This window comes from Pseudophryne corroboree, chromosome 5, assembly GCF_028390025.1.
Source record: "Pseudophryne corroboree isolate aPseCor3 chromosome 5, aPseCor3.hap2, whole genome shotgun sequence".
In the NCBI taxonomy this organism is placed as follows: domain Eukaryota; kingdom Metazoa; phylum Chordata; class Amphibia; order Anura; family Myobatrachidae; genus Pseudophryne; species Pseudophryne corroboree.
Window position 1 is genome coordinate 851,702,216 of NC_086448.1, and position 11,225 is coordinate 851,713,440.

Below are 11,225 nucleotides of genomic sequence, written 5' to 3' on the forward strand. Positions count from 1 at the left end.
ATTTATACCTGCAGCAAGGAAGGGATTGGCTAGGCAATTATGCAGATTAACAATACTGACAACAGATTGGAGGAAATGATCAGCTGACAGAATCCAAGATGGCTGCGCCCATGCAGACACTTGGAGGGAAGTTTGGTTTGTAATCCATGTGGTAATGAAAACAGTAATGGCGGCGCCGGCCACTGGAGACAGGAGACGCCAGGCAGACAAGTGCACATCCAACCACGCGGACACAGCGGAGGCCGCGGCTGACGTAATCCACTCTGACACTCTGCATGCAGAAGCTCAGGGACGGCGGCGGAGGCCGCGGGAGACGCCATGCCAGATGTATTATGGCGTTACTGTGACAGCGTCTCAGAGAGACAGGAGAGGATGCAGGAATGTGAACATTAGGATAACAGATGGGATCCGGTGCTGGAGCGCTGAGCCAGCCTTAGGAGGCATCTGATGGGTAAGAAATAGCGTCCAGATACCCGGATCGTGACAGGCCATATTCGTCCCACGGACAACAGGTGTCTCCCCGGGTGCCTGACTTAAACAAACCACCTCACCATCAGAATCCTCCTTGTCAATTTCCTCCCCAGCGCCAGCAAAACCATATCCTCATCCTGGTGTACTTCAACAGTGACATCTTCTTCAATTTGACTATCAGGAACTGGACTGCGGGTGCTCCTTCCAGCACTTGCAGGGGGCGTGCAAATGGTGGAAGGCGCAAGCTCTTCCCGTCCAGTGTTTGGAAGGTCAGGCATCGCAACCGACACAATTGGACTCTCCTTGGGGATTTGTGATTTAGAAGAACGCACAGTTCTTTGCTGTGCTTTTGCCAGCTTAAGTCTTTTAATTTTTCTAGCGAGAGGATGAGTGCTTCCATCCTCATGTGAATCTGAACCACTAGCCATGAACATAGGCCAGAGCCTCAGTCGTTCCTTGCCACTCCGTGTCGTAAATGGCATATTGGCAAGTTTACGCTGTTATGCACACCAGTGCCAGCAGGAATGTACTGGTGTCTGAACGGAGAGGGATGCAAAACAAATGAACTCACAGACAGACTGGGGAATATGACATTACATACACAGAAGGTGATAGGGTAACAAAATAAACACAAAGTGAACAGAGAAGCCCAAAGGCTAAGAAACTGGGTGTCTCCCTAGTATAAGGAATGCTCAGATGGAAAGAAGCGAGATGTTGTGATTTAATACGTAGAGAACCCGAAATGCTGTTGCTAAGGGCAACAGCAAAACCCTAAAGGGTTACCAACGGGTGTGGCAGTAAACTCCTTGGTCAGAGATGGAATAATAGACACAAGGGGGTAAATTTACTAAGCTCCCGATTTTGACCGAGATGCCGTTTTTTCATCAAAGTGTCATCTCGGTAATTTACTAAACTCAAATCACGGCAGTGATGTGGGCATTCGTAATATTTTGGAAGTTCAAGGTAAAAATCACGAATGAATACACCATCGGTCAAAATACGCCTGTTTAGATATGAATCTCGGTCATTTACTAACCATTCGTAATTGTAATATCTGCCGTGAAAATGCATTTGCGGCCGTGAAAAAATACAATTCGTAAAAAAGTCCTAAAAAAAAACGCGGCTGCTTTTGAAAAGCGTGTTTACATGTGTACTCAATTATCCATTACTCACACCTGAATGTTTGGCCCTATAAAAGTGTTCCAGGCACATTTTGAAATTCTCTCACTCTGAAATGGCGGCTGTGGTGTGTGCCAATTAATTTATGTTTGCTGTGGGATACCTTAGACTGCTCCATGAGGCTTCCAGAAATCAGGCCCAGGTAAGTGAACATGGTCAGCAGGTTGTCCAGGTGCCGCGGAGGCTGCGCCAGCCTCGTTTTTTTAGAGGTCGTTTAAACTTAAACGCATTGTCCAATGATAGGGTCATACAGATGTTCCGCCTAAATAGAACCAACATTTTCCGCCTTTATGACCTTGTCAAACTGGGCCTAGACCCTGAGACAGCACGCTCTCGCTCTGTCTCAGGCCTACACAAACTCCTGGCTGTGTTACACTTTATGGCTACTGGGAGCTTCCAGGCTGTGGCAGGCGACGTGATTGGTATCTCACAGCCCACCTTTTCAAGATATTTGAATCAGGTGAGTCAAAAAATACATAGCCGGTTATGTCTAAGTGTTGCTTCTGTAAGTACAAACAACACAGTATTGTATAGAATACCTAACATGACACTCACCTTAGCTTGTTTAATGTCCACTCAGGTTTTGGATGTCTTGGATCCACATATTAATGCCTCAATCTGCTTCCCTACCCAGGAGTCGGAGTGGCGTGCTGTCAGGGTAGCTTTCTATGAGCTTGCTGGCATGCCCAATGTGCTGGGGGCCATAGATTGCACACACGTTCAGCTGAGATCACCTAGGGGCCGCCAATACATATATACGAATAGACATCTGGCCCAATCAACTAATGTCCAGGTGGTCTGTGATGCAAACTTTAAAATTATGAGTGTTGTTGCAGGTTACCCTGGTGGCTGCCATGACTCCTTCATCCTCAGTCAGTCATCGCTCTTCGATAAATTTGAGGACGGACAAATGCCTGATGGCTGGCTGTTGGGTATGTTTAAAATGTTTTGTGTGTATGTCTTTTAACCACAAACTCGAGTTTTGACTAGGGGAATGAATAATCTAACACATGTACTAATGTTGACTATATCTGTTTTTCAGGTGATGGGGGTTACGGCTGCTACTCTTGGCTCCTTACTCCATTGTCCCAACCTGATTCTCCTGCTGAACACAGTTACAATCATGCACATAAGGCTACGCGGAATGTGATAGAAAGATGTTTTGGTGTGCTGAAGTCACGGTTTCGGTGTCTGGATAAATCTGCAGGCCTTTTGTTGTATAGTCCCTCAAAGGTGACTAGAATTGTGTTCTGCTGCTGTTTTCTCCATAATCTGTGTTTAAGTCAACATCTGGCACATGATGAGGGAGAAAGCAGTCAGCAAGCAGAGGAGTTAGAAACATCTGGTGACAGTGTGAGTACATATGTAGGGAGGCAGGTACGGCAAGAAGTGATCCAGCGGTATTTTTCTGGTAAGTTTTTGTAGGATGTAATTATCCTTGACTAAACACTTTGCAATACAATCAATTGTGTGTTTTGTTACTTACTGTTTGTTGTTTATAGTGGTGTGTACATTGTACTTAGTTTATGTTATCAATACATTTTCAGACATTACCCATGAAAAACATACATACATACATAGCAGCTTCTACAATGTTTGAGACGGACACAGGAAGTTGTGTGTTTGACAAAACTAAATTTTTATTGCGTTACTCAAATTTTTCAAAAGTCTTATTTTTTCCGCTTGTGTGTGCTGGGTGCTGTGCTTTGTGCTGGCTCACTGGCACGTGCTCGGGAGGAACGCCGAACAGGGGAGGTTACTGGCGTTTGGATAGGGGTCGTGGTTCCAGAGCTGGAGGTCACTTGTTGAGCTGCCATCAATGTTATGTTGTTGCTCAAATTATTTATGCTTGCATTCAGTTGTGTGTTGGTTGCAGTGTGGCTGGCTACAATCCGGGATAAAGACTCATTCACAACCTGGTTGTGCTGTATTAGTTGTACGAGTGTTTGTTGGTGGCGCTGTTGCTCATCAATGATGCGCGTTAAATGAGCCAGCATTTGGTTGTTGTCTGCCCGTATTTGCTCCATCGATGTTGCGATTCGGCCTACTTGGACAATCAGTCTGCCCGAGTTGCGACTAATGCGCGGTAGATGATGGGGCAGACTGGCAAGGTGTTGGGTATGTGCGGTCAGGCTGGCATTGCTTTGGGCCTGTTGGCTTGTCCAACTGGACCAAAAGTCATCTGGTATTTGTGGCTGGGGTGGAGCTTGTGCCAGTTGTGGACTCATGGAGGCTTGGGGGATATCCTGCAGCTGTATTGGCTGGCTCGGGTCAACAGGTGTTAGTTGCAGTGTGAAGGTTGCCTGTTGGTCTTGTCCCTGCTGGTCCACGTCGGCCATCAAGCTTGGCTCTGTATGGGGTGGCCAACATGCAATGTTTACTTTTCTAAAAATATATTTGCTAGTTCTAAACATTACTACATTCATAATACTCCATTTCTCAAGTTTTTAGAGTTGTTTTTCTTAACTTATAATTTGTTTGTTCTCAAAAAACATATATACCATCACAGGCGTGCACATAGACAGACTTGCGGAATCCTCACCTAACTACCTCCCCTCCACAGCATTACAGTGTTATGTCACCTCCCCTGTCCACGATATAGACTGCTTACCTGGATAGTCCAGAGGAGCGGAGCAAGTAAGCAGTCTACATACCGGACAGGGGAGGTGTGTGAACACTATAATGTTGTGGAGGGTGTTTTTGAAAAAAGTCATTTTTTTTTTTTAATTTTTATGTGCACGTGTGTGGTCAAAATATTTACAAATGTATGTTCTTTTTTAAAAATGATGTTGGCGATATCAACCACTAAGACATTGAAAAATTAAGCATTTGCACCTTTAACAATTGAAGACGTAACATCACATTGCTTGTTATGGCAAACATGTAATCTCAACTCCAACTCACAACATAGTAACTGTACTGTGTAGATTATTTGCTATGTGTTTAGTTTCTGTTTTGACTCACCAGATAACTGAGGTGATCGGGGCTCATCACTCTGTGGACTCGCCAATAGTGCCAGTGGTGGCTGGGGTGACACTGCAGAAATGCGCCGCCTGGGTGGGGAAGATGGAGCCGCAGATTCCGTGCCAAGACGCCGTGTCTTACTTGGCCTCCTGGGTAAGTGCCCCGAGCCCTGTGATGGGCGCCTTAGAGGAGGTAGGCTTACAGAAGCAGAACCTATGAGAATATATAAACATTAATATTTTGTACTTCTATGTGTTTGCAGAATATGTGACTACAGTGAATTCTTACCTGCAATCCCAGCATCATCCTGAGTTGTCTGAGGCCTGTCTGGCCGGCTGGTCTGTCGGACTGTTTAAAAAGTGGCGAAAACATTATTACCATACTTTGTGTAAAAATTCTAACTGCAAAGCCTTAGTGTACTGTAACCATCTATTAGGTATTGTAAATTAAACTAATTTCTGCTTAAGATCTTCGTGCTTCCTTAATTTGTGGTGTATATCAAAATGTACATGGTGTTGCACCAAATAAATCTGTTACATTTGAGAATTATGTGTCAGATATTGCATAGATTGAATACTTGCAAATTGAACCAAAATGTTTATTTGAATTTGTAGAAACCTTTTTTTTTTTTTTTTTAAATAAAATTAAAAAAAATGCTATTAGATACAACACCGATGTCCAAGCAATATCTCATAATAATTATTGCAAATACACATACCAGCAGGCATTGCACCTGTTTTTGCCAATAAAAAATAAAAAGCTACAGCCAAGGCAAGATGGAAAATGCAGTTTCTAATCACAAACACACCTTAAGGGTGCATAGGCCTGCAATACATGACCAACAATTTTTGCATCCTTTAACCTTTAAAAAAAACAACATTATCATTTTGAGGACAATTTACAATATTTAACAAATATCCAACTCACCATCCTGCGTGGGTCGGTCCGAATCCCGGACATGAGTTGCAGACACCACTTCTGCAGGAATCAGTGCCCGCACAGGCTCCTCCCACTCCCGATAGGTTGCCCGGAAAGGGGGGCCACCTCCGGTTTTGCGGGCTGATTTTGCCTCTTTGGCCATCTTGGCCTTGACACGCCGCTTTATGTCATAGAACCTCTTGCGACACGTGTCCTCAGTCCGCCTCACCACACCCTCACTATTGACGGCAACTATTACTTGCCCCCACAGGACAGACTTCCTGCGGGAGGACACCTTGCCAGCATCCTGACCAAACAATTGGCGATGGTGCTTCATCAGCTCACGCACCAACGCCATGTTTTCAGCATAGCTGAACTTAATATTCCTGCCAGTCTTGGTAGTGGTGCGTGGCTGCGGAGCCACAACACCATCACTATCACTGGAGAATGCAGCAACAGGCACCCCCTCCTCCTCCTCCTCACTAACCTCCTCCCTCTCACTAACCCCCTCCACCTCACTAACAGCCTCCACCTCACTAACAGCCTCCACCTCACTACCAGCCTCCACCTCACTAACCTCCGCCACCACACTGACCTCTGAGTCTGACATGAGGACAAACGACACAAAACACAGAAAAATCAATACAAAAAACACACTCCTCCACTACTACTACTACTACTACACACCACACAGCCAACACACACGCTCACTCACTCACTCACAAACAATGACAAAAGACTATAAAAAAAAAACAAGGACAAAAAAGTTGACAAACTGTGAAAAAACAATACTACAAATATGACAAGACTACTTACACACACAGTACAGCACTCAACAATCACAAAACTCCTCTCCAAATCCACCAAAAACACCACCAAACTCACCAACTCCAAATACACCTTCCTCTCTCCTCTCCACTAGCTAAACCCACGAGGTGCGGTGTGTTTGGGGCGGTTTTATAGTAATATGCACAGACACTCCTCCTTCACGAATACAACCAATCACGGACGCGTGACAAAAACGAAACTTAGGACTAAAAACGCGGCCGCAATATCAAAATCACTGCCGTAACAGACATGTGACGCAGTCGTAAAAAAAACCCACAAACACGGCCGCAAAACAACAAAATCGGCCGCATTCTACAGCTGAAAACCACGAATGACATCGACATCGGAACAAAAGAAAAACCCGAATACGACAGCTTAGTAAATTAGTCGTAATCAATTCAAAAAGTTGCAGTTTTACACTTTCGATGTCATTCGTGATTGAACTTTGACCTGAAACGGGAAAATACGAATCTTAGTAAATTTACCCCATGGAGAGTCTCCACAATCCTAGTCCTCACTTGCAGTGCACCGGTTCAGCTTACTGCCACTAAACTGACACCTGGACACCTTGCACAGTGAGAAAGGATTTTGGCAGGCAAGTCTGAGAATACAGCCGCAAACTTGCTAGGTTCACAGAGTAGCAAAAGAACCCCAGCAGGTTAAACGACTGACTCCAGTCTTACTGCTAGGTCTGGATTGGCAGAGTGTAGTACCAAATCCCAAGGCCTATTTGCAGTAAGCAACAAGCAAATACAAAGTTACACAGTACTAGCTAACTTTCAGGAACTGACTAACCAACAAAGATTCAGCAGCATCTGCCTAACCTGAGAAGAGGGTTTATATAGCAGGTGCTGTCCACGCCCCACTCAGACCTCACAGACTGTGAGCACAAAAACCAGCACCGGATCCCCTGCCGTGCACAGAGCCTGTAACCACTGCACAGCAAAAGACCCGAACCGGAGTATCAGGTGCGCTCAGGTTACTCCGCTAGCACTTGCCTCCCGGTTGCCATGACGACGTGGCAGCACAGGGCAGGAGACCCTAACATACGCTTCTCATCAGACGCTTTCAATTTTGATTTTTGGGTCATTTTACTGAACTTTTGTTTTTGGGATTTTACATGCTCTCTACTATGACATTGGGCATCGGCCTTGGCAGACGACGTTGATGGCATTTCGTCGTCTCGGCCATGACTAGTGGCAGCAGCTTCAGCACGAGGTGGAAGTGGATCTTGATCTTTCCCTATGTTAACCTCCACATTTTTGTTCTCCATTTTTTAATGTGTGGAATTATATGCCATTATTAATAGCAATGGCCTACTACTATATATACTGCGCACAAATGAAATGCACCACAGGTATGAATGGATAGTATACTTGACGACATAGAGGTAGGTAGAGCAGTGGCCTTCCGTACCGTACTGCTATATATACTGGTGGTCACTGTCCGCAAACTGCAAAACTAAAATGCACCACAGGTATAGAATCTAGATGGATAGTATACTTGACGACACAGAGGTAGGTAGAGCAGTGGCCTTCCGTACCGTACTGCTATATATACTGGTGGTCACTGTCCGCAAACTGCAAAACTAAAATGCACCACAGGTATAGAATCTAGATGGATAGTATACTTGACGACACAGAGGTAGGTAGAGCAGTGGCCTTCCGTACCGTACTGCTATATATACTGGTGGTCACTGTCCGCAAACTGCAAAACTAAATTGCACCACAGGTATAGAATCTAGATGGATAGTATACTTGACGACACAGAGGTAGGTAGAGCCTACTGTACCGTACTGCTATATATTATATACTGGTGGTCAGCAAACTGTGCAAAACTTAAATGCACCACAGGTATGGATGGATAGTATACTTGACGATACAGAGGTAGGTAGAGCAGTGGCCTTCTGTACCGTACTGCTATATATATTATATACTGGTGGTCAGCAAACTGTGCAAAACTGAAATGCACCACAGGTATGGATGGATAGTATACTTGACGACACAGAGGTAGGTAGAGCAGTGGCCTTCTGTACCGTACTCCTATATATTATATACTGGTGGTCAGCAAAATTATGCACTGTACTCCTACTATATACTACAATGCAGCACAGATATGGAGCGTTTTTCCGGCAGAGAACATATAATACTGGTGGTCACTGGTCAGCAAAACTCTGCACTGTACTCCTCCTATATAATACTGCTGGTCCCCAGTCCCCACAATAAAGCAGTGTGAGCACAGATATATGCAGCACACTGAGCACAGATATGGAGCGTTTTTCAGGCAGACAACGTATACTGGTGGTCACTGGTCAGCAAAACTCTGCACTGTACTCCTCCTATATAATACTGCTGGTCCCCAGTCCCCACAATAAAGCAGTGTGAGCACAGATATATGCAGCACACTGAGCACAGATATGGAGCATTTTTCAGGCAGACAACGTATAATACTGGTGGTCACTGGTCAGCAAAACTCTGCACTGTACTCCTCCTATATAATACTGCTGGTCCCCAGTCCCAACAATTAAGCAATAAGCACAAATATTATTAATAAACGGAGAGGACGCCAGCCACGTCCTCTCCCTTACATTTCCAATGCACGAGTGAAAATGGCGGCAACGCGCGGCTCCTTATATAGAATCCGAATCTCGCGAGAATCCGACAGCGGGATGATGACGTTCGGGCGCGCTCGGGTTAACCGAGCTATATGGGAGAATCCGAGTATGCCTCGGACCCGTGTAAAATGGGAACCGAGGAACCGAACCCGCTCATCACTATTATTCACTCAGATTAGGGGAAAAGAGTCTATGATCCTGACGAAATTGCAAATGTCTTTGCATCTTATTACTCTAAACTTTATAACTTGATTCCTCCACCTTTATAATTTATGATTCCTCCACCTTTCAATATACAGGCATGGATATTCGGAATTTTCTGGGCAATTTTGATCTCCCTTCGCTGTCATCAGAGTCTTGTAGTTCTCTTAGTGTTTCTAGCTGAAGTCGAAAAAGCCATAGACTCCCTCCCAGCGGATAAGGCCCTGGGGCCCGGCGGTTATCCTTCTGGTTTCTATAAATCCTTTAAAGGAGAGTTTAGCCCTGGTGCTTTCATCAGTGTTTAATAAAGCTTCAGAAGTTAGGCACTTCCCCAAAGAGATGTTGGAAGCACAAATCATCGCCTTCCCCAAACCGGGGAAACTTCCCACCTCAGTCCAAAATTTTAGACCAATTGCTCTATAAAATACGGATCTCAAAATTTATGCCAAATTAGTTGCCAACTGTATTAGTTCCCTTCTACCTTCCCTTATTAGCCCTGATCAGGTTGGCTTCGTGTTAAATAGACATGCTCCGGATATTACGCGAAGGGTGATCAATGTTATTGAACATTATGCCTGTAGAAAAGAACCCCTCTTAGTTTTGTCTTTGGACGCCGAAAAGGCATTCGATAGATTGAACTGGGACTTCATGAGATTAGCGTTGAACAAATTTGTCTTCTCTAGGAGGATACTAGACTCTATACTGGCACTTTATTACACACCTTGTGCGAGGGTCTTTGTAAACGGATGTCTTTCTTCAACCTTTAATATCTCCAATGGCACACATCAGGGCTGCCCGTTATTTTTGCATTGGCAATAGAACACTTGGCTGCTTGCATTAGATCCCAGGAATCGATTAGTGGCCCTGTTATTGGGGGATTATCTCACAAAATCAGCTTGTTTGCTGACAATATTTTATTATGTCTATCTGACCCTGAGACTTCCTTGCCAGTTCTTCATAACGTTCTTCAATACTATTCGGATGTTTCTTTCTATAAATGTAACCCTAATAAAACTGAGGCCCTCCCACTTAATATACCTCCTGTTGTGGTCTCTAGGCTGAAGGAATCGTATAAATATGCCTGTAAGTCCTGCTCCTTGAGATATTTCGGTATTAATCTGTCCAGTGAAGATAATTTAATCGAGTGTAACTATGTCCCGTTATTAAAATCTTTTGCGGAGCTGACTGGGGAGTGGATGCTGCAGGAGGTGTCTTGGATAGATCGGATCGCTGCGGCTAAAATGGTTTTATTGCTGAAACTAATGTACCTGTTTTGCGCCATACCAAGACCCCTTCCCAAACTTTTATATAATAAATTTAATCAACGCTTAACTAGGTACGTGTGGGGAGGCTGTAAGCCGAAAATTGCTAAAAATATTCTAATTCTGCCCAAACAAACTGGTGGGGTAGCTTTCCCAGACATTGAAAAGTACCACGTTGCATGTCTGTTAAGTCAGTCTAGAGACTGGTTTGATAACTCGAGCCTGAAACCATGGGTTTCTCTGGAAGCTTCTTATTTGAACGCTAATACTCTCCCTGATTTATTTTGGATACCACTTTCTGCAGCACGAAGTAGGTCCGGATCCTGCAAGTCTATTAATACTACCCTAGAATCATGGCATAAACTAGTGTCCTCTTCGGATGAGATTAGTTTACCGTCCCCCTGTTTATTGTTAAACGCTCTTATGTCTTTGATTCCTAATATTACCCTAGAAGATTGGATTTGGAAGGGGCTCTCCACCTTGGGTGATTTATTTTTAGGCGACGACTTGATGTCCTTTTCTCAATTACAAGAGATATTTGAGATTCGGACTCAAGACTTTTTAAAATATTTGCAGGTGAGAAGTTGGTTACACTCATTTACTCCACCACATCTTCACAAACCCTCTCTTCCGGCTCATATTAAAAGTCGACTAGAGACGTCCTCGCATAAATGTGGGATCACGTGGTGGTATCAATTTCAATTAACAAACAGCAAACAGACTGAATTAAAAGCTCAGACTCTATGGGAAAGAGATTTAAATAGATCCTTTATTGATGAAGAATGGGA

General features: G+C 44.3%; 1 protein-coding gene across 1 annotated transcript; it reads right to left on the minus strand.

The window, feature by feature from the left end:
• Nucleotides 1-3,265: 3,265 nt before the first annotated feature.
• On the minus strand, nucleotides 3,266-5,890 carry LOC134929535 (myb-related transcription factor, partner of profilin-like). Its single transcript, XM_063925130.1, has 4 exons — nucleotides 5,542-5,890; nucleotides 4,903-4,962; nucleotides 4,615-4,827; nucleotides 3,266-4,000 (listed from the first exon to the last, which is right to left on the minus strand). The coding sequence occupies exons 1-4, from the start codon at nucleotides 5,888-5,890 to the stop codon at nucleotides 3,321-3,323; spliced, it is 1,302 nt and encodes a 433-aa protein (XP_063781200.1). The 3' UTR covers nucleotides 3,266-3,320.
• Between the last annotated feature and the right edge of the window lie 5,335 nt (nucleotides 5,891-11,225).

Bases quoted from the DNA above. Each gene is read 5' to 3' on its own strand.
- LOC134929535 (XM_063925130.1), bottom strand. From the start codon at position 5,890: ATGGCGTTGGTGCGTGAGCTGATGAAGCACCATCGCCAATTGTTTGGT. The intron at 4,963-5,541 runs GTGAGTTGGATA...CTTTTTAAACAG, and splicing joins GGACCGACCCACGCAGGATG to TCCGACAGACCAGCCGGCCA. The intron at 4,828-4,902 runs GTAAGAATTCAC...ATATTCTCATAG, and splicing joins GGATGATGCTGGGATTGCAG to GTTCTGCTTCTGTAAGCCTA.